This window comes from Cottoperca gobio, chromosome 23, assembly GCF_900634415.1.
Source record: "Cottoperca gobio chromosome 23, fCotGob3.1, whole genome shotgun sequence".
Classification (NCBI taxonomy): Eukaryota; Metazoa; Chordata; class Actinopteri; order Perciformes; family Bovichtidae; genus Cottoperca; species Cottoperca gobio.
The window spans coordinates 7895001-7922685 of NC_041377.1; the positions used below are offsets into that span (position 1 = coordinate 7895001).

The 27685-nt window shown below is 41.1% G+C and overlaps 3 protein-coding genes and 2 non-coding genes across 10 annotated transcripts in view; all 5 read left to right on the plus strand.

Annotated features, from left to right (window-relative positions):
* The window catches only part of strap (serine/threonine kinase receptor associated protein), a 7733-nt gene extending 7269 nt beyond the window's left edge, over window positions 1-464 (plus strand). The window contains exon 9 of the mRNA XM_029462324.1: window positions 1-464. This exon is cut by the window's left edge and continues 301 nt beyond it. The gene's annotated coding sequence lies outside the window, so the exon portion shown is untranslated.
* Window positions 465-800: 336 nt separating this feature from the next.
* Window positions 801-18948, plus strand: tmpoa (thymopoietin a). Of its 5 annotated transcripts, XM_029462318.1 has the most exons (12): window positions 803-1388; window positions 8477-8594; window positions 9217-9366; window positions 9798-9919; window positions 13537-13623; window positions 13957-14079; window positions 14531-14620; window positions 15601-15639; window positions 15775-15942; window positions 16227-16361; window positions 17003-17103; window positions 17943-18948. In XM_029462318.1, exons 1-12 carry the CDS (start codon window positions 1146-1148, stop codon window positions 18352-18354), a joined length of 1788 nt encoding a protein of 595 aa, XP_029318178.1. In that variant the 5' UTR covers window positions 803-1145; the 3' UTR covers window positions 18355-18948. The 5 variants fall into 5 exon arrangements, with proteins under 5 accessions (XP_029318181.1, XP_029318178.1, XP_029318182.1 ...); XM_029462321.1 differs by lacking the exon at window positions 16227-16361 and having other exon boundaries at window positions 801-1388; XM_029462319.1 differs by lacking the exon at window positions 13537-13623 and having other exon boundaries at window positions 807-1388.
* Window positions 18949-20727: 1779 nt separating this feature from the next.
* On the plus strand, window positions 20728-27658 carry slc25a3a (solute carrier family 25 member 3a). Of its 2 annotated transcripts, none has more exons than XM_029462078.1 (8): window positions 20728-20864; window positions 21369-21540; window positions 22413-22537; window positions 24499-24678; window positions 25161-25342; window positions 25979-26151; window positions 26411-26521; window positions 27194-27658. In XM_029462078.1, the coding sequence occupies exons 2-8, from the start codon at window positions 21399-21401 to the stop codon at window positions 27352-27354; spliced, it is 1074 nt and encodes a 357-aa protein (XP_029317938.1). In that variant the 5' UTR covers window positions 20728-20864; window positions 21369-21398; the 3' UTR covers window positions 27355-27658. The 2 variants fall into 2 exon arrangements, with proteins under 2 accessions (XP_029317938.1, XP_029317937.1); XM_029462077.1 differs by lacking the exon at window positions 22413-22537 and adding an exon at window positions 23672-23796.
* LOC115028666 (small nucleolar RNA SNORA53) lies at window positions 25478-25681 on the plus strand. Its single transcript, XR_003834584.1, has one exon. It is a non-coding gene; the product is annotated as a small nucleolar RNA SNORA53 (small nucleolar RNA).
* On the plus strand, window positions 26580-26783 carry LOC115028665 (small nucleolar RNA SNORA53). The gene has a single exon (XR_003834583.1). It is a non-coding gene; the product is annotated as a small nucleolar RNA SNORA53 (small nucleolar RNA).
* Window positions 27659-27685: the final 27 nt, after the last annotated feature.

Genomic DNA, 27685 nt, shown 5'->3' on the forward strand with positions numbered 1-27685 from the left:
CAGTAGAGCTGTGAGTGTCGGCTCATCGCTGCCTGCTTTCTCTCTGATTAGCTCAGTTCTGTCTTTCTGCTTAAACTTATTTTAACTTCCCTAAAGACTTGAACCCAACCCCTCACCCCCAATCCCATGATTTTGGTTTCAAAATTAAGATATTTAATGAGCTGGACCATGGCATCTGTTTTCAGTTCGAAGTTACAAGAATACTGTAGGTAGTTGCACAGTTTGTGCGAAAGTAAGGCGCTTTCATTTCTTCAAAAACATTGCTTTGAGTATCCGCTGCTTTTGTACTGTACTGGTTGAGTATATTAGTGTCAAAATAAAAGATTGTTTTGTGACAAAGCGGAAAGGGAAGAAATGTCACTGGGCTTTTTTCCATTTTGGTTTCTGTCTTCTTCATTAATGTCCAGTGGTGAAATAAACAATCGCATTGCTGTTTTATTTGTAAGTAATGCACAAAGAGCAAACTGGGTTTGGTGTTTTTTTATTATTACTTTTTTTTACCTGTGCCAAATGTTGATGAATTTGGTCATTTTATATTGCAAATTTGTTATGTACAAATATAAGCATTTATTTCAATTACACACTAAGCAATAACAAACTAACAACATAAAGGGAAAACTAAATGTTTTGTCTGCATCCATAATTCCCTCTCCATATAACGTGCTGTTACAACAGGGTGATTGAACAGCGTGTTAAAACTCGTGACGTGCTTTTCATTTTCAAAGTTGCATGTTTGTTCCACCAATGAGGATGCTCTTTCTAACAGCATCTAACCAATAGGAGCCGGTCTCTACAGTCACTTCCGGCCGGGGGTCGTCCCCCATGAGTAGCAGCAGTTTTCACCAAAAGCAGCTTCACAATGAGGGCCACTTTCATGTCTTCATTCTTTTGAGTGGAGGAGGAAGCAAGAACAAGGACAGCAAGTCGCATTCATTTTCCTTTTTCGTTCCTTCTAATCCCATTGACATACGCTTCTTACCTCCTTAGCTAATAATTGTTTTGCGAATTAAATCCAGTAAGAGGCGCTGGTTAGCCGCTCAGACCAAACCTCTCTGTTTACCCCACTTTCCCCCTCGGTGTTAGGGGAGCTAGCTAGCTAGCTTACCCAGGCGAAGGTAACTCTTTCCCTCCATCTGCACACCGACATGTCGGAGTACCTGGACGACCCGTCTGTGCTCACCAAGGAAAAGCTGAAAAACGAACTGTTGGCCCATAATGTAGAGCTTCCGAGCGGCAACCCGACTAAGGACGTGTATGTGCAGCTTTATCTGAAGAACATTACCGCTAATAACAAGAAGCATGTCACGGCTACGACTCTGGACGTCTTCTCCAGCGACGATGAACTGCCGCCGCCCGTAGTCTCCAGCAGAAGTCGCTCCTCCGGCAGAGTGAGTTGTGTTATTCATTGTGATTTAACGTTCATTTCATAATAACGTTACAGAAACGTCCATAGCACCAGGGTGCAGGGTGGTCAATGTTTCTGTAACTTCACTCAAAAGTAGTGAATTAGTTTTCTTTGCAGTAAGTTACCTCTGTAATTTACAGTTCAGATATAAGAAATGTCCACATATATAAATATACCTTGGCACGGCTGCAACTGACTATGTATCTAAGTAAGTAGTGTCTTTTCAAAATAATAACAAATGCCCATAAGTTAGCAGATGCTTCAAATGTCTCTGCAATATTTATATCAAGTAAGAAAATCATTAATGAATCGTTTATTCTTTTCAGTATAAAATATACATCTGCTTTGACCACAGGCTCCATTCATAGGATTTTTAGCCAGGAATCCCCACCCAAAAAAGTCCTTGTGTTGCTTTCTATACCAAAGCCAAGGATAGAAACGTGCTTTCAGTTACATCATTCATTATATCCTCAAAAACATTATTTTGTAATTGCACTGTCAATCATTTCCCCATTCTATTCTGTCAAGTGTATTATTATTATTCTCATTAAGACCCCCAATAGTCCTTGGATCCCAATGTTCTTTTCTTTTTTTACTGTTGTTAGTAATAAGAAAACGACAACGAGCTTAAATTTCTCTACTGATCAAAACAGGTTATCAGTTATCAGAAGTGCAGACTCAAGCATTTTAATCATGAACTATTTGACATGATAGTAAAATAATTTGTGTTTTGAAAGCTTGAGTGGACAAATCTAGTCACAGCTTTACCTGTTGTTACTGTTAAAGTGCAGATAAAGAAGCGTAGAGTTGTTGTGTTTTGAATGGAAACCATTTCTTTTGGAGAAGTGTGGTGAGATTGCTTTGCTCTCAACTTCAATTTTGTGTATTGGGGCATGGCTGACATTTTGAAGTGCACCCAGAAGTTGATTTTTAGTACTTGCTTCTTGAGCTGTCTCGTATCTATGTATCAAACATTTCACAGACACAGAGTATTTTAATAAGAATTAGGACAAGAAATGACCGGTCATCACAGATTACCATTACACCAAGGTTAGGGCGGACATACCCTCAAAATGTGTCTATAACACTAATTATCAAAAACTGTGATGAAATATTATTTGTAATATGAAATTTGTTTTGGTACTTGTTCAAAGCACGAGTATCAAAGTATTGTAAACCATAGCCAGTCCTAGATAGAATATATTTGATCATTTATTATTGAATATTTCTCCTCTTGATTTCAACATTACTAATATAATCAGAAATCCTTTGTTAGTCCCACAACGGGGAAATTTACATTGTTATAGCAAAAGAACAAGAAAGGGTTAGTGTTAGTGGCAAGTACACAATAAGAAAATAGAATAAAATAGAGTAAAAGTAATATAAGTACAAGTAATGCATAACTAATTACTGATTTTGTCTGATTATCAGTCAGAAATGGAGGAAAAGAAGTCCTCACAATTTTACACTTTATTTTTGAAAAAAGTTGATATTTTTACTTACTTTATTCTACACTTTATAAGGTATGCATTGTTTTCCACACTAGGGCAGTTGCTTGTTTCATAAACGTGTGGGAATCAAAGACTTTCTATTTTTTCAATCACGTTTTTTGTTTACTTACTTCTTTAATCATTTCACATACTTTTAATTTAGTTGTAATTTGACTTTTATTCATGTTTGTAATCATGTATGTGTTTCTTTTGTTGCACTGTATTTCTTGGCTGCTTTGTGAATCCCTATTAGAGATTTTATTTATGCTGTTACACTACACCACACTGTAGTGATTACTGAACGTGGTCTGTTTGTAGAGAAACTCTTTCAATATCGACTTGGATTCATATTCAAACAGGTGTGCAGGACTGTCCTGTCTGGACTTGTTTGGGGGGCGGTTTGTAGTGATGATTGAATGAAGTGTTTGAGAAAAACAAAGAAGGTGACTGAGAAAAATGACATGTGAGAGGTAACGGTGTGCATGCTAGTTCATTCACTGCTGCTTGTAGTTTAGATATTAGCGTATCTTCTTCATCTGAGAAGATTTAAATTCATGTCTCTTCTTCTCTGAACTTACTTAAGTTATGAATTTGAGTCAGGTAAAGGTTTGTGTGCTGTGAGGTGTGGATACTGAAAACGATTTAATCCATCATGAGTTTTCAGACGTTGAATAAATGCTGACAAGGAAAGGGGATGTTGTTGTTTGGCATCGCAAGCCAGATGAGTCTCGCCAGTTGATCAGGCAGTGACGTGTGTATGTGGTTGAGTCTCTGAATTGTAAAGTAAGTTTTATGACTGAGATAATGAAAAGGTGTGGAAGAGGAATGCTGCAAAGTTGTCTACTGACCCTGATGGGAATTTAAGCGGAAGCTCTACTCAGGTATGCTGCTGGTTTACATCAATATATCATGGTGTGATCTGGCGCTGTGCTCTAATTTGAAGAAGGAATTCAAAGTGCTGGGGTTTTTTTTTTCAACGTGTTGCTTCTAATCACACTGTAAAGAAGTTGTAATGTAACCATGTACGTGAGAAACCAAGTGAAAATCATTGTTTTTTTTATGTTGTGCATCAAAAAGCAGAATTTGAGTGAACAAAATGAATGGGACATGTTGGTGGAAAGTGGCTGCGGTCAGCTCGGACTCACAGCCGTTACAATGTATTCCAACAGTGACCTAGCTTTATAGTAAAAACAAAGTATCAAAATGTCCCTTTTTACTTTCCTTACCACTCCTTCACCACAATCCACTTCTTCTCTGTCCATTTGTATGATAAATACGGGGTGTTAGGGTGATGAGATTCTTCTCAGTTTAAGAGCAAGATTGCGATTTACACTGTTTTTTGTGTAATATCATTTCCAGTGTAGCTATAAAGGGCAGACCAGGGAGAAGTTTTACAGCAGCTATTACTGTTATCGTGTGTGTGTGTGTGTGTGTGTGTGTGTGTGTGTGTGTGTGTGTGTGTGTGTGAGATTTTGTTCTTTTGTTCTTTGTTTTCTAAGGTAGTATAGTTGATGTTTATCTTATGAAACCTGATGTTCACATGTCTGTGATAACAGGCTGCAGGTCAACAATTCATTCCTGGCATTTTTGAAATGGTTAACTGAAGTCAGAGAGGCTTTTCAAAGGGAACTTTAAAGGCTCAAATACTTTTGGCTACTACCCTTTTTAGCGCTGTCTGTGTTGGTGAGAATTAGAAGAATTACATGCAAGTATGAAGAATGTGTGACATCAATAATTCAAACAGTTGTGGTTAATCTGAGCAAAGTAAATTTAAGGTTAACCACACATACTCCAGTGTTACTCAGCCAAGCAGCAAGTTACATCATGCATCATGCCCTAACCCTCAAACTACTCCATCCAGGCTTTAGTGAGGAGTTGTAAAGCAAAGTCTGACAGTGTTTGTTTGTGGTGAATTTACTCCACAGAGCTCAGGCCAAGTTGAGCTGTGAGCTCAAGGGTTAGTTATGCCATTTAAAGTCCAGGGCGTGGTCTGCAGAGGAGGGATCGCAGATTCCTTGTTCCCTCTTCCTGTTCTCCCGCTCTCTTCAGCTCAGTCCGCTATGATTATGAAACGGCCTGGCTCACATCCAGACTAAACCCTGCCGAGGGCCCACTGAGACGCAGAGTAAGACAGCCTTCTCTGTGTGTCTCTCACATTTATTGCATGGTAGAAACCTCACGGCAGCATTGAAGTTGAGCATATCATCTTTGCATTCCTCACATTTTCCACTGATTTGTTGCCAACTGAATGAGTTCCAGAGAGGCCCAGATGTTTAAGTTCACAGTCACTTTGAGAGTGGATCTCTTGTGGTCCAACTAAGAATTACAATCAGTAGGTTTGGTTTGGTGTTTTAGTTTGGTGGTGCTGCTCTACCTCCACCCACTGTGATCAGCTCATCTTAGTCAAAGAGCAGATGGTCTCTATTGACATCAGAACAGATAGCTGCAGTCTATAATATGATTTTTACTGTTACTACGTCACCATTTCTTTATGCTGTTGTTAAACACAGTCAGTGTAGAGAGCCACAGCTCCATGAGAGCACCATCACTGAATAATAATAATGGCATCTTTCTTCAAAGGAGAGGAGTTACTAAAGGGGTCTGAATACTTGCCTGGCTCACTAAAAAGACAGCAATGTTTAGTTATTATAGCTGCGTGTTTGTGTGTGCCATAAGAAGGTATGCCAATGTTAAATGAATCTTTAAATCAAATATACTTTAAAATGAAAGTGCCTACATTTACATGATTCTATGATTCAATAACAGGCTTTCATCCATATGCAAACAGATGACCAAAACAGAGAACAATAAGTAAAAGAGAATTTTGATTGTTATTAGTTAGATTGTGAGAGTCAAATAATTTATTTAGGCCAATGATAATCTGATTTCTGGTTGTTTAGGAAACACAGATGCAGTAAGGATTTCATCTATAGCTATGAATTGTTTTTTGTGTAGATCACATAATATCGTCTGCGTGCTTTTCATAAGTAAATTATTTTGTAATTTCAGTTAACCTACTGCTGGAAATCCAACAGCAACACAAGCAATTTAGTGACCGTCTGAGTATAATGTCCATATACATATAAATACACCTGGTACAAGGAAAAGGCAACACATTCTGAAGGAAATTAAGTGAAAACATCACATTCTTTAGTTAGCCCACAATGTGGAAAACCATACTGACCAACAAGCCAACACCACAAGTGTTTGTGGGTTAGAATCCTTAAGTACCCTAAGTAAAGATGGAGCGGGTTGTACTAGTGCAAGCGTCACACTTCTGTAGCTGCTTCAAAGTAAAAGCCTTCCAGCAGAGAGACTGGATTATGTCTTTAACTTAAGTTTTTATGTTTTTTACTGAAGTGAGACATGTTGAAGTGTGTTCACACGTGCATATATATGAAACTGAAGATTGTCTCTTGCCTCTAAGCATAGGCCTTCAACAGGTACTGCAGGGGGGGGGTCACAAAATAGTTTGTAGATGGAGCAATTAAACTTTTTTTTTTTTTTTTTTATTCACTCCTTTGAGTTGAAAGGAGACAGTTGAGGTGGTTCGGGCATCTAGTAAGGATGCCACCTGGGCGCCTCCCTAGGGAGGTGTTCCAGGCATGTCCAGCTGGGAGGAGACCCCGGGGAAGACCCAGGACTCGGTGGAGAGATTATATCTCCTCACTGGCCTGGGAACGCCTCGGGATCCCCCAGAGCTGGGGGATGTTTGGAGTTCCTTACTGGAGCTGCTGCCCCTGCGACCCAACCCCGGATAAGCGGTAGACAATGGATGCATGGGCAGGCATTCACATTCCCTCCTCCGCTGTACTTTGCGAAGGGCGGCGACAGTCAGAGACAGAGTTGAGGAAAGGAGAGGGGTGAACTAAAAGAAATTTGCGCCACACAGGCTTCCTGAAGTTGCCACTATACTGCTGCGTGACAAAATGTCTTGTATTTGAAAATAGTTTCAAAACATGGCAGCATGTGTAACTGGTATGCTCACATTGTTGAGCAAAAGATTTTATGCATGCATACTTTATGTACTCAGAGGCAGAGCCTCCTTTGGCTCTGAGCCGAGGAGTATACACATGGCTTCATTTCAGAGGGAGCTGGCTTCAAACACAGAGTAATTTCCTGTAGTCTGGTGTGTGAGGGGCAGCGCGTTGTTTGATATCATGAAGCGCCTGCACCATCTGCCTAGAACATGCCACTTTGTTTTCATCCTCCTTTTTTCTCTCTCTGGCTTCACTTTATTTTAGGAAATTTAAAGGGAACACATCAAGTTAAAGTTTCTCAAATTATGTGTGTATTAATATTGTGTGTATGAAACTAAGCTGTGTTGGATTTTTTTAAATGTTGAATCCACTTATATTCTTTTTTCTGCGTTTTTAGTTTTATAGAGGCATCCATTTATGTTCATTGCAAGCAATGTGTATAATTGACCCTTCGCTTCACTTCCTGAAGAAATAGGATATCATTCTTGGGAAAAGCGATTTCAGAGACATACGCATGGTGTGCAATAGGCATTTGAAGGATGTTAAACTGATTCAGCAGCAAAAATAGGTTAAAAAGATAAAGACAGAAGCTAACATTAAAGCCTTCAGATCAGTGTACCCTAAAAGTGAACTACTACATCCCCTGGCGATCGGGCCGACAATGAAATTAAGAAGCAACACTGTTCTTACACTGTAAAGTAGGGTAGTCCTTTATTTACTGTTACAATCATTAGAATGTGAAAGCAGGATGTGCATACATTCAGTATACCTTCAGTAGCTAGCATAGCATAGAAGTGCTAATGCTAGTTAATGATGTGCTAACGTACTCTGCTCATGTTAGCTCCACAGGTTTTCACATGGCAACGTAATGTTTTAGGAAAGTAAATCCCCTTCCAACCCCTCCAGGTAATGAGTATCACTATTTCACATGCCCCAGGCGCAACGTCTAACCGCGAATAGCTTGAAGTCCACAAAACCAGCCTGAAAATGAAGAAAATCTGAAACGATGGCATGCGAATCTATGGAGCACAACCCTTTAGTTGTCGGACCCTGGTCAGAGCAGGCTGATGCTGCGCTACGATTGGGCGAGTCTGCGTTCGAGGGGCGGTACTTAGGGAAGGGTCATTTGGCAACAGGTTTCACTAACTGTCTAAAAGCTCACCAAACAGCTTTCTTCTGAGCAAATGTACTTAGCGAGCTAAAGGCACAAGTTCACAGGAGAATGTTGAGGTGAACAGGTGGGCATGGTGGGACAGAGTCTATTTGAACTTTTGGATGTGAACTGTCCCTCTCAATACTTAAAAATGGAACCATCCCATCATTCGAGCTTCCCAGAAAAGACAAAATGCTGTAAAGATGGACAGGAATTCTTCACTTTCAAGTCATTTTTTGTGAAATGTTGTGCTTTAACCAAAAGATTGTCTCATGTGAACATTGTGTCACCTTGTCAGGCAGTGCATTAACAGCCCACACGCAGAAACAAAACTGTCTGTTGAATACTGAATACATTGTCACAGGACAAAAATAAATCCATCACAGTCCCAATCTAGCACAGTTTATCATTGCATTACCAACCGGGCTGCCTTGTCCTTCTCCCGCAGAAAGCCACCAGGAAAACAGACAAGGTTCGGCCAGACGAGATGGATGTTACTGTGCTGACCGATGACGGCCTAAAGGATGAGCTGCTTAAGCACGGAGTGGACGCGGGGCCGATTGTGGGTGAGTGCTGCTCACATTAGCAGAAATGGCAGCAAGGAAATATGAGGTTAAAGACTGATGTGACATCTGCCCTCAGCATACGGATGACATGATTGCATGTCACACACACAGGAATCTGGTGTATTGGTGCTACACACTGATGGAATTCACAAGTGGCTTTGACATGTTTGCTAATAGCATGCTACGTTTGACCCGTGCTAGAAGTGATTACTCTGGAATATGTTTGTCAATTAGTTTAACATGCATATCATGAATTCACAAATTAAAGCTGGTATTCTGATATAGCCAAGTTGCCAATAACAGTCGTCACAAACAACTGAAAGGTTGATAGCTGCTAAATGTAGCACAGCACTAACTCCATCAGTGTGTTTCTATCAGTGTTGAGCTACAGTCAATGTAACTGTTATAACTTTCCTTGTTTAATGTAAATGCAACAGGAAAATTAGTTGCGCTGTAAAACCGGCTTGCATCAAGTAAAGGTCTGGCCCTCTACAGTTAAGGTTAATTAAGGTGTGTCAGTATTGGTAAGAAGTATTTCCGCTTTGTTTGTTAGTTTGTTAGATACATTGACCGGTATTGGCAGGTTTAATTGAATGTCTCCCCTCTGTGCTCATCCTCACAGCATCCACCCGTAAGCTGTATGAGAAGAAACTGCAGAGGCTGCTGGATGACGGTCCTGCACAGCTGCCGCTGCCCGAGCTTGTTCTCACTGAGATACAAGTCAACCACAACGGCAACTCTGAATCGGACCTGTACAGTGACAAGGAGGACGGTAAGAACAGTGTTAAGCAGTTATGGTTACTGCCTGCAAATACACATTTAAATTCATATTTAAAAAAAACCGACTTTCCAAAGCATACAGTAAATTTATAATCTTTAGTTATAGTACAACCACTTGCTGCAGGTAATACATTCACAATCAAATGAACAATCATAGCCTTTATTTGTTTGATAAAACTGTTGTGGCTAAGAGAGTAATACATTTGTACAGTAGAGCTGTAATGATCAGTCGATCGACAGAAAAGTAATCACCAACTATTACGATATTAAGTATTAAGTTATATATTTTCACTGTACTGAAATGAAAAGGAAAAACCTGTGCTATTCCCTGGAAAGTAATGTAAAGTAAGAATTGTTCCTCATAATAAACTAAACCCACCTGTCTGTCCCTTAACACTGTGTGACTGTACCGTGTTGTGTCAGAAGTGACAGCAGAACAAGAACCTGTGACAGAACCTGAACCTCCTCCAGTAGTGGAGAAACCAGTAAGGAGCCGAGGGAAGACGCCCGTCACCAGCCGCACCCGCAGCGGTCAGCACCACACGGTAAGAAACGGCTTTTCAACAAGCCAACGGCGACTTCAATTTCTTATATCCAGTGCTGGACAGTTTGTCATCAAAAATTGGAAAGTAAACCCGAAGAGCAGGCTTAGATTATTTTCCGAAAGACCGTTGAAAGAAAATGAATGAGAGTTGCATTGTGGAACGGAGGCTATCCCGGACGTGGCGTGATGACTTTGACTTTCTATTGACCTAATGTGGTCAGTCCCTTTTCTCGTGTCTTAACCTTCGGTTGCTATTGTAAACACAAGTACAAAGTCTCAGCCCCTGATCGGTTCACATAGCCATCTGTACATTTCTCAAGTTGGGAAGTTGGGAACACAAGTCCACATTTTAGAGAATGTCCTATGACCTGACAACAAAGAAATCATATTAAAAACCAAAACTGCATTTGGCGTTAACTAGTTTTACAACTAGCTCAACTATCTGCAGCCAGCTCATTGTTCCTGTTGTGAGAAATCTCATGAGCTATGATTGTTATTAACATTTTTTGCATTCCTCACAAATATTGTCTGGTTACTTGATCCTTTGATCACGTAACCAGACAATATTCACTTTGTCTAGAATCAGATTTATCAACATGAATTAAAATACATCTTTTCACCCAACTATGCATCCTATAATATATATTGTATCATCGTAATATAATTTTGAATATAATATATTGAACTTGTTACACATTAATAAGATCATGTCATAGAAAAACTGGACTGTGCAGTGTAATCGTGTAACTAACCAGATGTAATATTTGATAGATATAATAATAGAAATAATGTTGTTATAAACGCATAATAAAGTCCAACACGCTCTGACCAGTCGTGACTCTACTCTAAATCTACTGAACTATTATCTGCAAGCCTTCTCGGGAAGAGGAGCTCTTTCCTTTCTTCCTGCTCAGTGTGCTTCTTTACTACTGGCATACCATTATACAACAGTTAGTTCCGAAGACACACTATGATAGGAAAAGCGACATTCTGTGAGTGTTTTGTTTAATTAAAAAAAAGAAAGCTGCAAACGGTTGGTTCCTGCCTGCAGCAGCAGTATCCCCCTGCTTGGTTTCCACTTCATTTACCACATTCCAAAGATGCACAGTCTGTTATTACAAAGAACAACCAAGACCACTTGTTTCATTTTGAGTCTAATTTTTGCAAAGCAATTTAATTTAAGCATCTCGAGCAGTTTTTCCACTGTACAGCAAGGCGTTTGTGTGCAGTGTGCATCTTAAGTAGGTAGGATGGGACACCCAGCAGCTGGGGTTGATTATACACTTTCCTCTGACACTGGCAAAGGAAGTGTTTTTTCATTTTATTGGAGTGCAGTCACCGAGCTCAGTGTGAGCATGTAGGCTCGGTATATCAGTAATGCTCGCTGCATGTCCTACTCAAATCATATGATTTGGATTAGCTGCTGCCATCCACGTGCTGGATGCTTCGGACCTCTTTACACTGACTTGTCTCTTCAGTGCTTAAGTCCTGATATTTGGCATCAACGTTTTTATACAGTTGTTCTTGTTATGATAACACCTTTGCCCTCTTTTATTTTGGACAGTAGATATTAACGTGATATAAGCCTCTTTTGGGAAAGAGAAGTGCAAACTCATCTCCCACATGTGACGGGTCTTATTCAGCAGTGTTGCTGGTTGCCCATCTGAATGTGATTGTGAGCAGCTCCTCCTGCTGTTCTGTTTGTGAATGTGCACTTGTTGAGCTGAGGACTTGTCAAGGGAAATCATTGTTTTTTATGTTGTGCATCAAAAAGCAGAATTTGAGTGAACAAATAATGGGACATGTTGGTGGAAAGTGGCTGCGGTCAGCTTGGACTCACAGCCGTTACAATGTATCCCAACAGTGACCTAGCTTTAAAGTATCAAAATGTTGTTTTTTGCACTTTCCTTACCACTCCTTCACCACTATCCTCTTCTTCTTTATCCATTTGTATGATAAATATGGGGTGTTAGGGTGATGAGATTCTTCTCAGTTTAAGATCGTGTGTGTGCGTGTGTTATATGAACTTTATATGAACTTTCCAGTAAAAGTGGTGCTATTTTATAGGTATGACATGTAATCACATTAAGTGACGGTATGGTAAGGAATTGAGTTAAACATGTGGGCTTTTGCTGTGGGAAGCAGTTAGAGTTCCCTCTCCTGCAGGAGGATGGTAGCTGTAATGCGCTGCTGTTGACAATGTTGGAGGCAACAAAAGGTTTGCCGTCTTGGTTAATAATGATCAATTAAAGTCAAATAAGTTTCTTTTGCCACTTTAAGAAGCTACAAATGTTTGACATATTTGTTTGATAAATGCTTAATGTTGCTTTTCCTGTTGATCAACTAAGCCAGGGGTGGGGAACCACGCAAAAAAACCACTATAAACAAAAACAAAGAAATCTAGACAGCAATAGACGGGCAATTGACTGTTTTCCGTGGCCACGGTCAGGGTCCTTAAACACAACACGAGCGGAACGTGTCATCACGTGGTCACATCATGTCAAAAAACTTCAATATTAAACGAGACGGTCATTGACATCAGCGAACGCAGCGTGGCGAGTGTGAAAAAGAGGTGGATGCGGCATGTCGCACTTTCCAGGAGAAATGGACGAACGATTATTTCTTTGTGGAAGTAAAAGGCCAGTGTGCCTAGTTTGTGCGGACGCCTTTGCGGTGATGAAAAATAATCTCAAGCATCATTACTGCACGAAACATGTCGAACTGCACTAGTTGAAAGGAAGAGTGCGTTTGGATAAAGTTAACGCTCTTCGGCGGAGTTTGGCCCAACAAGCAGCTCTCTCCAGAGCGTAACATACAAACATGGACAGATAGAGAGGTAGACCACCACACCAAGAACAGACTGTTCCACCACTGCTGTGCAATTATCACTACCATGTGCAATACTCAAAATAAAATGGCCCTTGATAGGAAAAAGGTTCCCCACCCCTGAACTATGTGGTTAATCAACTGTTTTAGCACCGTCTGTGTTATTGTACTTATACAGAGTCACAGGCAAGTGCAAAGTTTAGTTCTGTGGATTTGTATGTGGATGGGATATAAGCATGTCACTGTGCAAACAAACAGTTGGTGAACAATACATATCTTGTAGTTTAGTGAAATCCACGACAACAGCACCATCTATATCCTCACAAATGACAGAGTTGAATTAACACCTCAATGTCTTGACTAAAAATGCCCATCGCAATTCTCAAATGGTAGCATGTGTTGCAGAGCCATCACATTGGATTACATTCAAATGTTTGGCTTTCTCCACCCCATGAAGATTGTTGAAGACTCGTTAATTGCTCACTTCCATGGTGTTCCCAACTATAATGATTAATTATCAAATATCAGACCCTTGTAACCGAGCAGGGCGAGCCATCACAGTGCAATATTAACAAAACGTTGACATAAATAATCAGTCAATGAGATATAGACTTTTATCAACCCTTAAGCAAGCAACAAAAACATCACTTTAACATTAAACGTAGTACATGTGGGCGTGCATTGAAGGATATCTGGAATCAAAGTAAAGCAGACATAAATTGAGACAAATGGGCTATATATCAAATACTGCTATTCTTATTATTTGCTGGTATGTGCATATCATGTGTGTAGAGAGACCAGTTAATGGATGATGATGATGATGATGAAGAGCCTGTCCTGCAAGTAAAGCGCAGATCCAGGAGGCTGTCCTATAGAATGGTGAATACTGTCTCTCCACTACCCCACCCTTTCCTCTGCATCAACACTGTAACTGATTAAACCCACTGGTGTAAAGTTCCACACCCACTCCACACTGTACTCTGATCGGGAATTGTTGTTCACCTTCACGTCTGGCTTCATGCAGCTCATTTTCTACAGCATCTTCAAATATTCTCTGATTTCTGCTTGAAAGACATCTTCAGTGTAAGATGGCCAACAAAATGACTTTGGTTGTGTGTATTGTTTTTTTCTAATACGGAAGATGTACCCTCTATTCTCCTCCATTCTTTTTGTACTCTGTCAATGGCTTTTCTTTTGTTTCTGTCCCAACAGATAGTGCCTGAGGATCTCAGGCCTTTATTGACAGATCAGGTCCAGTTGGTGTCTAATAGGAGGGTTCACCAAAGACTGGACAGTCCAGTTCGGGCTGCCTCCATCTCGTCCAGACCTGCTCAGGTAGCTCTGGGCCTTTGCCACTGTGGCTGTTTGTTCATTCACTGATCCCTGAATGGACTCACAGGTCTGTTGGTTCCAATATCTGCTGATTTGTTGAGAAGAGGAGTGCTTGCCCTTAAACATAGATACCTTAGTAGTTAATGGTTTCCTGTCATCGTGTTTCAAACGGCACCTAAGGTTGGGCATGTGTTGGAAAATAATTGCGTTATCAACCAGGCTGGTGGTCACAAGTGTGTTACATCTCACTTGCTTCCTTGTCAGATGGACTGGCTCAGCCATTAGAAACTTTTGGGGGCTGTTTGGTCTTTTGCCAATTTGTTTTGCTGTATCGCTACTTGGAGAATACTGAGGTTTAACCAGCTTTGTCGCTGTTGTTTGAGTTAGAAATCCAGTTCCTTAGAATCCTACAATGAATTAAATTGCTTGCTCGCCTTCCGTTTGAAACCTGTAGCTCAAAGAGAAGGAGCTGGGGCTACTTCCCGAACCCAGCAAGGATTCATCTCACAAGCCAGTCGGTCTGCTCAACACTGCCCTGTTAGAGGTTGGACTTTTGTCTGTTTGTCATTTGTCTTAAGCAAAATACATTTTACACAAAATTAGGGATGCACCAATCGTTAGGCCATCGGTTGAAACTGGTCAGATGTTCAGTGACCGGCCAATCAGTCTCATATCCGAATTCTAGCAGCACAGATGGTAACGTCACAACCACATGCATATTGTGCACACAGCGACACACATCATGTCGTTTAGAAGTTCTTGAGTGTGAGTGAGAACACTTAAAACCTGTAAGTCCAAAACAAGCTTTGAAGAAACAACCTTAAAACAAAGTGTTTACAACCAGATACAGCGACGCAGTTTTGATGCTATTTATTAGTAAAAAATGTTATTATTAACATACATTTGAATTTCAATTTAGTTTTTTTTATTGTAATAAAATTGCAATTGGTGCATCTCTACACAAAATCACTTTCTGCATGTCCACAGTGTCACGTCAATACACTTGAGTAACGGTTAATCAGTCAGCACACTGGTGATGAATTGCACGGAATGGTGTATCGGAGGGTGGTGAACAAGGCTGTGTGAAGATGTTCAGCTGAACAGCGTGCACACACTGCCCTGATTTTAAAGTCACTGCTTTGTTTTTTTAAGCTTCTAATCATAGTAGTTGATGTTTTTGTCACACACATCTACATCAGCCATGTAACCACAATCATCAGCGGCTTCAGTCCTCTGTCAGTGTCATACTGGATGCGTTCAGCCACAGTGCTGCTGTGCAATCAGAAACATGAAGCAAGAATGGTTCCAGCTGAGGACCCTTTGTTGCATGTCATACCCCTCTCTTTCCTCAGTTTCCAGTCTGACCCTTCACTGTCAGCAATTCAAATTAAAGTACTATACATGTCCATCAAATGCACTGGGATGGACGACTGAAATGTGGCTGGTGTAGAAGGTGTGTGTAATGTCTCAGCCTGAATTCTGATCAATTATATTTGATCTTGTGTGTTTGTGTTGATGTCTCAGGAACCTGAGCCAAGTAGTAAACCTTTAAGACCAGCTCAGGTGCGTAACATTAAAGTTATATTACAGTTGTTCCTTTTTTCTTTCATTTTTGTATATTTCTGAACACATACTTTTTATATCTAATAATCTAGACTGAGTTCTTAAGGCAGGCTCTTTTGACTTTGTACTAAACAGAGTCCACGACCGGCTGCAAAGCCATCCAGGACTTCCTCCGCTCTGATTCAACTCACCAAAGTCGACCCAGTCACCTTGTGTAACATCTCACCCATTAAGAGACCAGAGTACCACTGGTCTCTGTCAGACCAGTTTGGCGCTAAGCATGTCGGTGTCTGCGTAGCACGGGTACAGTTCTACTCATACATCTGTTGTGGCCTCCTTTTCTCTTTTTTTCTATCATTCACTCGTGCTTCTCACTCACACTTATATCTGGGTGTTGCATTGTCTGTGGTTCAATATGAAGAGTTGAAACTCTCACAATATATAGTTCATTGTATAAGGTTGTCGATGATCAATCGCTCTGTTGTCTGCAGCTGTTGAGGGTCTCTGCAGAGACCGTTGTGTGACAGCTGAGTTGTTGGCTAGTTAAACAACCTTGTCACAAAGTCAAACGCATTGTTTGTGAGCAGGACGAGTGTGCCCCTCCAGATGTCCTGTTGCATAAAGGGACGCAGCAGAAAATCACCAGCTTCATGTCCATGTGCAGCCCCATGAAGACGCTTAGCTGCACATCTACAATGTCCAAGGATGTGTTAGTGAGACAGGTAGACTGAATCAGAAATCCTTTATTAGTCCCACAACAGGGACATTTACTGTTTCCACTGCATGGTACAGCAAGGCTCTACTCAACTCGACTCACTTGGAGCCTTTTCTTTTTTGGTTTGGCAACAGTTGTTCATATTACCTGGTACTTTTTTGGTACGACCTCAATCGAGATTCCAAGTGAGCTGAGCCGATACTAGAAAGTGTAGTCAGGACACGGGACATCCTGCACAAACCTGCCATTTTTCAATAGGGACCGCTATTTTTATTTTTATTCACTTCACCCAAAAAATATCTGCCGTGGAAAACGAGATAGAGAAAGGTACCCGGTACCAAAAGGGGGGTTGAGTGGAGCCGAGCCATGCAGTGGAAGTGAGACATTAGACTGCGGAGACTGTGACTGTGCGCTGTGTCACATTCACAAGGTGGTTCATTAGTCAACATGGTGGCTGGCCCAGCCTTTTGTTTAAAGTTGTCACATGGTGAGAGGTGTCTAATATCAAGCAGGGTGACCTCGGCTGGTCCAAACATGCACCTACAGGTGGTTGGAGTGAAGTAATGGGGGGGGGGGGGGGGGATTTATCATTTGTGTTTGCTCTTTAAATCATGCTCTCCATTGTTGTGTTATCTTTTTTTTTTTTAGGTGGAGAAGATTGCAGCCAGCGACCAAACCCTGAGAGTAGAGGAGAATGAAGTTCTGAAGGAGCTGTTCCCCAATGACATCAGTAGTCCAACAGGAATCACGTAACTAACCAATGATTTAGTGAATGCATTTTATGGTCTGGTGTGATGTTTTTAACCAGCAGTCAAAATTAATTCATAGTATAGTAATAGTATACAATTTATGATAAATCAAATATTATTTTTAATAGCCCAAAATCACAAATTACACATTTGTCTCAGGGGGCTTTAGAGACTGTACAAGATAGGACACACTCTGTCCTTAGACCCTCGCAGCGCACAAGGAAAAACTCTGAAGAAACCCCACATTAACGAAGGAAACATAGTAAAACTACAACATAGACAATTTATATGGCAACAATTCTAATGTGAAATCATATATGAAAAAGATGGATCCAGGAGGATGTCTAAAAGCTTCCGGGGGCCTTCAAGAATAATAACGTGTGTCAGGCAGGACCACGGCAACAGGCGCATCCACGATTCATGATCGAGACGTAACCTTTAATAGTAGGCCACAAAGAAAAATATATATATATTGCATTTAAGTTCAAATTTAGACATATTCACGTAGAAATGCGAGAGCTGAAATGATAAAGACTAACATTTAACAATTACAACAACAACAAAGCATTTAAGTATTACAAACCCATACAGCTTGGGGACTCACAAGAGACCTATTTTAAACATGATCAGAGTCAAAGCAGCACCTACATTTCCCTCAGTGCAACCAGATGCATTTAATTATTACTTTTATAATAAGTTGGACAAGAATCAGACCATAACTATAAGAAAAATGGTGGATATTTTATGTACCTATAAGATTGTGTGCTGTGTTTCCAGAGACAAAAGCACTTCCTCTCACCCTCAGAAAACAATGACTGTACAATCCTTGTCTCCTGTAGCGCCACCTGTCGACGACCCATTAGAGGGGCTGCACATCGCCCGGTGAAGTCCAGTGAACTGTGGAATGATGAAAACCACATCTTCTCTCCAAAGACCACCAAGACAAGCAGCTCTTCCTCATCCTACACAGAGAGCTGCCTTGTCAATAGAGTCACCAGCCTGCCCCTCTCTACCTCCACCTCCTCTTTCTCCACTTCCTCCTCTTCCTCCTCCAGGCTTCTGTCTGCAGCTTCCCCTGCAGGTCAAACCAAAGCAGCACCCCGCAGCGTGTCTCTGTGGATAAAGCTGTTTCTGCTGGCCGTCGTGGCTGCTTTCCTGTTCTTAGTTTACCAAGCCATGGAGACCAACACCATCAACCCTTTTGTAACCTCAGACACAGAAGTGGCCAGTGGAAGGGCAGGAAGTGTCTGAGAGGGGGAAAAAGAAGCCTGCCTGCTTCAATTTTTTCCAGTGTGAATCTGCATTGTAGCCATTTTATTCATGAGCACTGTGAAATTACCTGACATCTTTGCCCTTTTTTATTTCTAAATCAATATTTTCAGTGAATCATTTAAGAGATGCTATGTAGCAGTTTCATTGACACTTCAATGATCTCCATGAAATGTTGTGAAAGGACAGTAACTCTTGTGCTGTTGTTCTAACAGTCTGAGGTTACAGCGAAGCCAGCCATTTGTGTGTGTGTGTGTGTGTCTCAGTGTGTGTGTGTGTGTGTGTGTGTGTGTGTGTGTGTCTCTCACACTTTGCCTTAGTGTCTTAGGCAGTTAGTCTTAACAGCCTTGAAGATGGAGTTTGAACCTGTATTTGTTTTGTACCTTACTTGTGACCATCTTTGTTAATTAGACAGGGAGGCTTGTTATTATACACCAAATTCCTTGAAATCTTCTTAAACCCTACACCAATATTTTCTTATATATTTAATGTCCCTGTGTATTCTACTTTAATTATGCATTCACTGTCAAAATTATTAAATATCCACTCAATAAACTAGTATGTTGTTACTGTGCCTGTAAGAGCATTTTATTCATCGGGGTGTAATATGTGTTCTCTGTAAAGAAACAATTTCAAGGCAACAAATCTTCAATACATTTTCAGTGAGAAGATTTAACTAAATTATTTATTTTGTCACTAGTCCAGCATTGGTTGCTAACCTGGAGGTCGGGACCCACAAGGGATCCCAGAATAAATCAGGGGACACAAGATCATTGAAGGGGATAACAAAGAATAAATACTTTTATTTTCTAATCTGTGCTACTCTTCTTTTTAAAAAGACTGGATACCTTAATTTCAATAAGCCTTTTAAAATCCTTCCAAATCAAACAATTTCTGAAAAAAAATAATACCTATGGGTAGGATAATGGTAAATGCAATCTTAAATATCGTTCTGCCAATATCGGGCGCAGGCCACAGCTAATTGAGTAGGTTCTGCCAGGTCTTCTGGGCTTCACATCGCAGCAGGTAGTAATGGTCTGCAATTATCCACAGCTGCACTTGGTGTCTTTTGTGTAGTTTGAGGCTTTCATCAGTGCTTTGCATCTCTCCTGATTCACAGTCTATTTAGAGACTTCCATGTTGCCCAACTAAGGGCTTGACCACTGGCAAGACATTCACTGGGCGTAATTCCTCTGTCTATTCAAGAGCCCGGGTGTCAGTGAAATGACTCTACAATGTCATCTATACAACAATATCTAAGTTTGTACCAGGCTACCAGCTTCTGCAAATCTAAGATTCGGACTAAATTCAAAGTGTAATGGGTCTACCTTAGTGTTTAGATTTCTGAATGCGATTTTTGCCACAGACGGCTGTTCATCTCTATTTCACTTTTTTCACTTTAACACTGAAAATGTAAAAAATGTACTTATTTATCACAGTCACACAATCACATCTGCTTTTGCTGTCACAGTAGCATTCCTGTTTGCCACAGCATTACTACACTGATTAAAATTATGTTCACTGTTGTGGATTACCTAACTAAAGCAAGTGTCTGCAAGGCCATGTTCATATTGTACAAATTTGTCAAAGCAGGAAAAGCACAGTTGAAACATATTTGGTTATCAAAGACTCCGTTCCATTACGGTAGGACCAAGCACGTGTTGGAATGTGGTAGGGGCCTAGCAGCTAATTTCTACTTTAGGGTCCCTACATAGACTTTATCTTAATGCTGAAGAAGTAAAAGATTATTGCTCCCTTTACATCCAACAACTGTTTGAATGTTAGATATACAGTATTGTTCCTGAAAAGTATTCAAAATATATTTAAATGTGTCATCATGAAGCAGTGTTAATTATTTAATGTCAGTAACTCCAACTGTTTCTGAAAGACTTCAATTTGTTAACAGTCCAAGAGATGTCCATCCACTGAGTTTGTTCTGGCGCCATGCCAGGAAACTGAAACTGAATGGACATATCCTCCAGGTAATAACAACCACACCGACCTCAGGTGTGTCCACCACATGTGTTTGCGGTGATGTCACCAAGTGATCATCTCTAGAGGGGGGCTTCGCTTCTCAGCTGCATTACTGAGGACAAGAATAGAGGCAACTGCCAACAGGTAATCCACTTATGTTCCTCTCACTGTCATTCTCTGTCACACACACACACACACACACACACAAATCTCTCTATTTATTTTATATATTCATGCACACACGCAGGTATTAATTTACCTCAGACGGAAACTTACATTTGTTGGAAGAATTCCCCACAAGCACCGCCTTCATTTATCATAGACCGATTTTGTGATTGGAAAATAGGTCTTGATTGGCAGCTCTATGGCGTTTCCTTATAGGACAGAGAAGCGGAAGAACCCGCCCAGGCTTCTCCGTGACGTCATGAAAGGACAAACTGGTTTACGGCGAGGTCATTCTGTCTCTCCGAGTAGACGGTTGCAGCTCAGCAGAGGCGCCATCTTAAGAAACTGAGAGAGTAAGTGCAATGATTCATTTAAAAATGGTACATATACAATATTACATCGCCACTTCTTTATGGAGGATGTCTTTTAAGGAATTGTGACTTATTTTTGCCATTTCGTTTATGCAACTTTTACTTCTGTTTAAAGACCTTCCACCTTGGAGCGGTCAAGTTAGCTTAGCTCGCCATTTAGCATAGCTTTTCAGCATCCGCTATGCTAGAAAGGGACGAGGGTAATGCTAAGTTACATGATTGGGAGACAACTTTGGGATTTTTAAATGCATATTGTACACACTGTCCAGTAGCTTGCATTTACATTAACACACGTGTAGCTTAGTGTTAACCATGTACTCATAAAGTATTTCAACAAGCTAAATTAAGCATTTACTGTCCGCTAAGCTAACCAGCACGTGACACGACATCCCTCAGTTCAGGTGTCGGTGTGTGTGCGTTACCAGTCACATCTGCCATTAGCTCGAGCTCGAGATAACACACTTGCTAACTTGTAGTTCATTGCAGCGTTGCACCGCCAGCAGGCAGGACACCACCATGTACCCCACCGCTTTGACGCAGCTGGCCCGTGGCAACCCTTTCAGCGCTCCCCTGTTCAGCCTCAAGACAGTGGAAGAACCTGAACAGAGCCTTCATGGACAGAAGACCCGCAGATTGGCAGCAGCCGCCACCGCAGATGGTAAACCCGCCTCAGAGTCCGCAAGCTGGCTAAAGGGCTAGCGTTAGCTGCAATAGCTTAGCCGACCACATTCGCCCCGTTGCGTCCAAATTCCCTGCATTATTGAGAATATAATTAAGTACGATTGCCTATGTGCGCGTTTTATACTATAGTTAAATTATTTTAATAGCCATAAAGGATTTGATTGTTAAGGTGGTTAGCTCTTAGGCCATAGCTTCATACGAGCTTCCCGTGGAGGACAAGGAAGGACAAAGTGGTATCTTGCTTTAGCACTGCAGCAAACTTTATTTGACGTGCCTTGCAAATAGTGGATGTAAAATGAATGACACTGTTCTAGTGGAGCGTCAGTAATTAATTCGCATAATGACAAACTAGTCGAGCAATGGATGTGACCCCTGAGCGGCATAGGGGTTGACGAGTACACATTGTCCTGGTATATTTACGACGGGTTGTCCAAACGATACCCATCATTACTTCACATCAACTCTGCCCTTTTAGGTCTACAAGGCTTCTGCTAACAAGTTTCCAATGCCCAACAGGCTTCAGCCTCTAGCGTTGAACTACTTCACCTTCACTCATTAAGTCAAACATTTATTGTACCAATACATAATACTCTTCAGTATTACTAAACAGTTGCTGGTAGGCATGTTCAAACCTGTTGTGTAAGGAAAATACTTGCGAAATAATCGGTCTCCCTACCATAGTTTTTAGCTTGTCTGACATCTAGCTGTATTGAAGGCACATAACCTGCTTCTTAAACAGGTTAACTATTATAACTCTTAGCCAGTTATACAGCCAGAGACTCAAAGAAAGTTTCATCCTTTTCATAAGTCAGATGTTCTGTTCTTAAAGTTTCACCTGTGTTTCTTCAGAGGGAAACAGTTGTGAGTTCGGCTCTCAGAAGTATCTCGTCCTGTGCGGCTTTGGTGGGATTCTGAGCTGTGGCACCACACACACAGCTGTCGTTCCCCTCGATCTGGTCAAATGCAGATTGCAGGTCTGTCTCCCGTGGCCTGGTGCCTTGTTAACGTCACGCCCCCATCCACCCACGGCTTTATTTATTGTTTTGCCTTTTTGAAAATGCACCGATTTGCATGGGAGAAATGAAGAATGCCCAGTTGTGGTGAAGTTGTTTCCGTTATCATTGTGAATTGATTCCCATGATTCTTATATGTTGGAGTGATCATAACATGATTGCATGATTCTGCACACGTGTTCCTAATGTGTTGGAATGATTTCTACCCACACCGCCCCACTCGGTCAACAGTAGAGAAGTTGTGATGGTCAGTAGTGCCAGACCTGAAGGAGAATATGTCCTTCTGTATGTGGCCCGTGCTATTTGACACCATCTAGTGTGGCTGTCCCGATGGTCTGAATGTATAGATAACTTATGAGATATGTTATTGCCAACATTAAGTCATTAATTGTTCATTGACACACTCTGATATGTCTTGTAAAGAGTTCAAAGTACATTTGATAAGACACAGGTGATGATAAAGAAAATAATTTGACGTGAAAAATATATGTAATTAAGATATGTACTTATTGCTAGTAATCGGTTATCTCTTAACTTTATCCCATAAGAAATTATTTTAATGACAAATTTGTAGGAAAAAAGTGGTGATATGAATTTAACTTGTCATTTCATCACATTTTTATTTGTATAGTCCAATATCACAAGTTACAGATTTGTCTCAGGTCTTTACAGACTGATGGGTAAATTGAAATCACTGCCTGCATCTACGGTAGGAAACAAATCTAGAAACTTGTGGGATGCTGTTGAAAAGGGTGAGCAGTTACTTAATAATTTTGTCGTGAATGGCCCAACTTTCAAAACACTACCGTGGTCCATAAAAGTTCAAACGTGTGTACAATGATTTTAATCAGCCTTTGGTGTGTGATCATAATCAATGGTGGCCTGTGCCAGAGCCATTTAAAATAGGAGAGTGGCACTACAGTCCTACTGCCCCCAGTTGGGACATGAGGAAACTGGTGTCATGAAAGGTTTGGCAGTTTTACCTCTACAGTGACAACTCTTCCATTTTGTGGCTCTGGTTTGGTGTTGATTTTTGTCATGTGCTGCATGTGACCCTGCACGTTGCATGTATGTGTCCCCTCCCTTCTACCACAGAGGCTGTCAGCTGCGACTTTGGCTCCTTAAAGTACTATGCACTGTGTGGTTTTGGGGGTATCCTGAGCTGCGGCCTCACACACACAGCAGTGGTCCCCCTCGACCTTGTCAAGTGCCGCCTGCAGGTTTGTATGGAAGCTGAACCTCGCAGTAGTAACGAGTAGCCTGCAGCTCCTCCAACCTCTCAGCCCAATGGCTTCATGTGCCATCTTCAGTATAATGGTAGTTGTGCGCGACATTGGAATGACTCATAAATGATCAACGGGCAACTTTCAAAGTGAAACCCATTCACTATTTGGCTGATTTGAATCTAGCCTCATCGGGTGGTTAATTCATGAACAAATAAATTCCAACTGCAATGGTTGGTCTTAATTTAAGTCAGTGTGTAGCCTAGGTGTTTATTATATAATCATTCATATTTTCCAATTAAATGGCTTAAATTGTAACACCTGTGTACCAGTGCTTTAAACAAGTACTACAAAAACCTGTAAAAATGTACGTATATCATGCTTTTGTTGGCATGGTATACATAGTACAGCTTCATTTATTGGCCATTCTAACGTGTCATTCATTATGACGATCGAATTTGTCACCATATTTTATTCTTAAACTAATTCTCCAAAATGTCTAAAATTGCAGTCTAGAAGATTCAATTCTCCCTAAAGCATTTAACACTTAAACACTTACAAGAGAAACTCTAAATTTGTCATTTATGGCCCATACTATTGACTATCAATCTTTATAATCTTAAACCTCTCTGGCTAAAACACTAAGTCCAAGAGTTGCCGATGGTGACGACATTCATCAGTGTTAATTTTCCTCCTCAGGTTGATCCTGATAAGTACAAGAGCATCGGCAATGGCTTTAGAGTGACAGTGCGGGAAGATGGTATCAGAGGTCTGGCAAAGGGCTGGGCTCCCACCTTCATTGGCTACTCCATGCAGGGACTGTGCAAGTTTGGCTTCTACGAAGTGTTCAAGATCTTTTACGGTGACATGCTGGGGGAGGTGAGTCCAGATACAGCTGTCAACAACACAGTTCTGCTCTGACAAAAGTATTCATGTTTGTTATCTGTCTGCTATATTAAGTGTCACCTTTTTTATTGTCCGTTATAGAGACTGGTGTTTGTTTGTTTAGTTCTGACACTTAAGTTCTCAGAAGAAATGATCTGTTTATACTTGTGAGGTTTCCAGTAGCATTCGTTCTGCTTCATTATTGCTTTACTGCCATACACTAAACTGAAAGAAGCTATAGCTACTATATTTAAGGATGCATTATTTATGGGGAAATGTGTATTAAGATAATGAAAATAGTAGATTATACAAAGAATTTACTCCCTCGATACAGTAGGTGGCAGTATGCACTTTCTTTTTTAAGTTTGTTTTCCATCAGGCAATAAACTTTGAAGATAAAATGGCAAAATAAATGATTTAGGTAAAGCCTGAGCAGTGTATGTCTGTCTGACCGTTTCTTGTGTTTCACCAAACAGGAGAACACCTACCTGTGGAGGACATCGCTGTATCTGGCGGCCTCAGCCAGCGCAGAGTTCTTTGCAGACATTGCTCTGTCTCCCATGGAGGCTGTCAAAGTTCGTATCCAGACCCAGCCGGGCTACGCCAACACCCTTAGACAGTGTGTCCCCAAGATGTTCGCAGAGGAGGGAATCTGGGCGTAAGTTTTATCTTCTCTGCGTTCCGTTTTGTTATCTGTCACTGATGTTAAGATAGTTTGGCTGCTAAGAGATTCAGATATAGGATGTTGCATTTAGGATTGACTTCTTGATAAATGGAAAATGTATTTCTGATAAACACGCTCCTTAGATCCATCTCTGGAGGACGCTGTGCTCTGAGCATAGCTCCTCAGCAGCTTACTGGCTGTACAGTTGGAGGTGCTTGAGTCATTGGCGTGTGAGAACAGTCTACCTGTCTCCCCAGCCCAACTGCAACACTGGCAACCCTGTCATCTACAGACGGGGAGCTCCCAGTGATGCAAGCCTGGGGGACGGACACACTTTAGTTGCTGCACCAAGCTGGAAAGCAGCATTCAAATGTGTTAGTTTGTTTTCAATATTGAAGTTTGGGTTGGGTGAAGAATAAAGAGGGGTCAATGTTTAACCCTAGTAAAAAATGTAATTGAATGTTATTTGGTGGAAAAAACTTAACATTCTGGAAACTAGCCTCGTGTAGAAGGTGAGAAATGTACAATGTGTCTGACTCTGTAAATGAGGTGAGTAGAGAACATCTTAAGTTTTGACTTAACACTACAGTATTATTCTTGTGAGTTCACATCTCCCTCCTTTCACTCCAGTTTCTATAAGGGTTTGGTGCCGCTTTGGATGAGGCAGATCCCCTACACCATGATGAAGTTTTCCTGTTTTGAGCGCACCGTGGAGTTGCTCTACAAGCATATGGTTCCCAAGCCCCGTAGTGAGTGCACCAAATCTGAGCAGCTGGTGGTCACCTTTGTGGCCGGTTATATCGGTGAGTAACTCGTCACAAATCCATAAAGCTAGAAAACCTAATAATCAGTAACAATGAAGATAGGACATTTCCAGCAATATTATAATAAGAATATTTGTAATGTAGCTTAATATGGGCAATTCAGTTTCATATGATTCCAGTGATTATGAATCTTTCCTTTAACTTGTTTTTAAATGTTGTTGTACACACTGAAGTTATACCAGCTGATCTACAGATTCCTGTTCTCTGATGTGGTTTTTGTTTTCTCTTCTCTGTGCAGCTGGTGTGTTCTGTGCCATTGTGTCCCACCCGGCTGACTCCGTGGTGTCTGTGCTGAACAAGGAGAGGGGCAGCACTGCTGTCGGGGTCCTCAAGAAGCTGGGACCCAAAGGTCTGTAACACCAGTCCTCAGTAACCAGCAGTAGCATAGTGTAACTAGGGCTTTGATAAACACGCTCCTTAGATCCATCTCTGGAGGACGCTGTGCTCTGAGCATAGCTCCTCAGCAGCTTACTGGCTGTACAGTTGGAGGTGCTTGAGTCATTGGCGTGTGAGAACAGTCTACCTGTCTCCCCAGCCCAACTGCAACACTGGCAACCCTGTCATCTACAGACGGGGAGCTCCCAGTGATGCAAGCCTGGGGGACGGACATTGCTATAACTGCATTAAACTTGAAATGTGAATGAATGTTGTTAAATATTTTTGACACTGGCTGACTAAAGTTGGAGGTCTTGTATTAATTTATATTAGAAGGTGGAGCTAACTCAGTGGGTTAACAAAGATGGTCATGGATAAGGTTCTTTGTCCTTTTCCAAAGAAATGTTTCCACAGTCTGTACAGAGTCACATAAATACATTATACACCACGAATAACTGAAATGCATCAACAATTCTACATGTATAAATGTTGCCACATGTCAGATAAGGTATTCTTACTGTGATGTATGTTGAATAACTTGCTGAGACTTTACATTTAGAAACACTTTATTGACCGCCATACCATTATCATAGCACATGGTCTAAACCACTTAGTTTGAATCTGATGTTGTTTGTCTCCTGTTCAGGTGTGTGGAAGGGTCTGGTCGCCCGTATCATCATGATTGGTACTCTGACCGCCCTACAGTGGTTCATCTACGACTCTGTCAAGGTCTACTTCCGCCTGCCCCGCCCCCCTCCCCCTGAAATGCCCGAGTCTCTCAAGAAGAAGCTCGGCCTCACAGAGTAACCTAACCCTCCATCCCTTCACTCTGCAGCAGACTCAACTGAACCCCTGCCCAAACTTCCACAGTGCACACAGCAGTTTTCTATATTTATGTCTTCAGCTCCTGCTGCTCTGCACAGGGCTGCTGCTACTACTAATGTATATTTAAAAACAGAAACGAGCAAGGAGAGAAGATGGAACTGTCGCTCATGGTTTACCATGAGTCAGACCGAAAATATTCCTCCGTAGAATCACCCATCTGGTTTATCAATTCCTGTCATTAGAAAATAGTTGACATTCGAATAAAAGAATTTAATTCCCTGAAAAACATTGTCTGTTTTTTTCTTTTTGAACA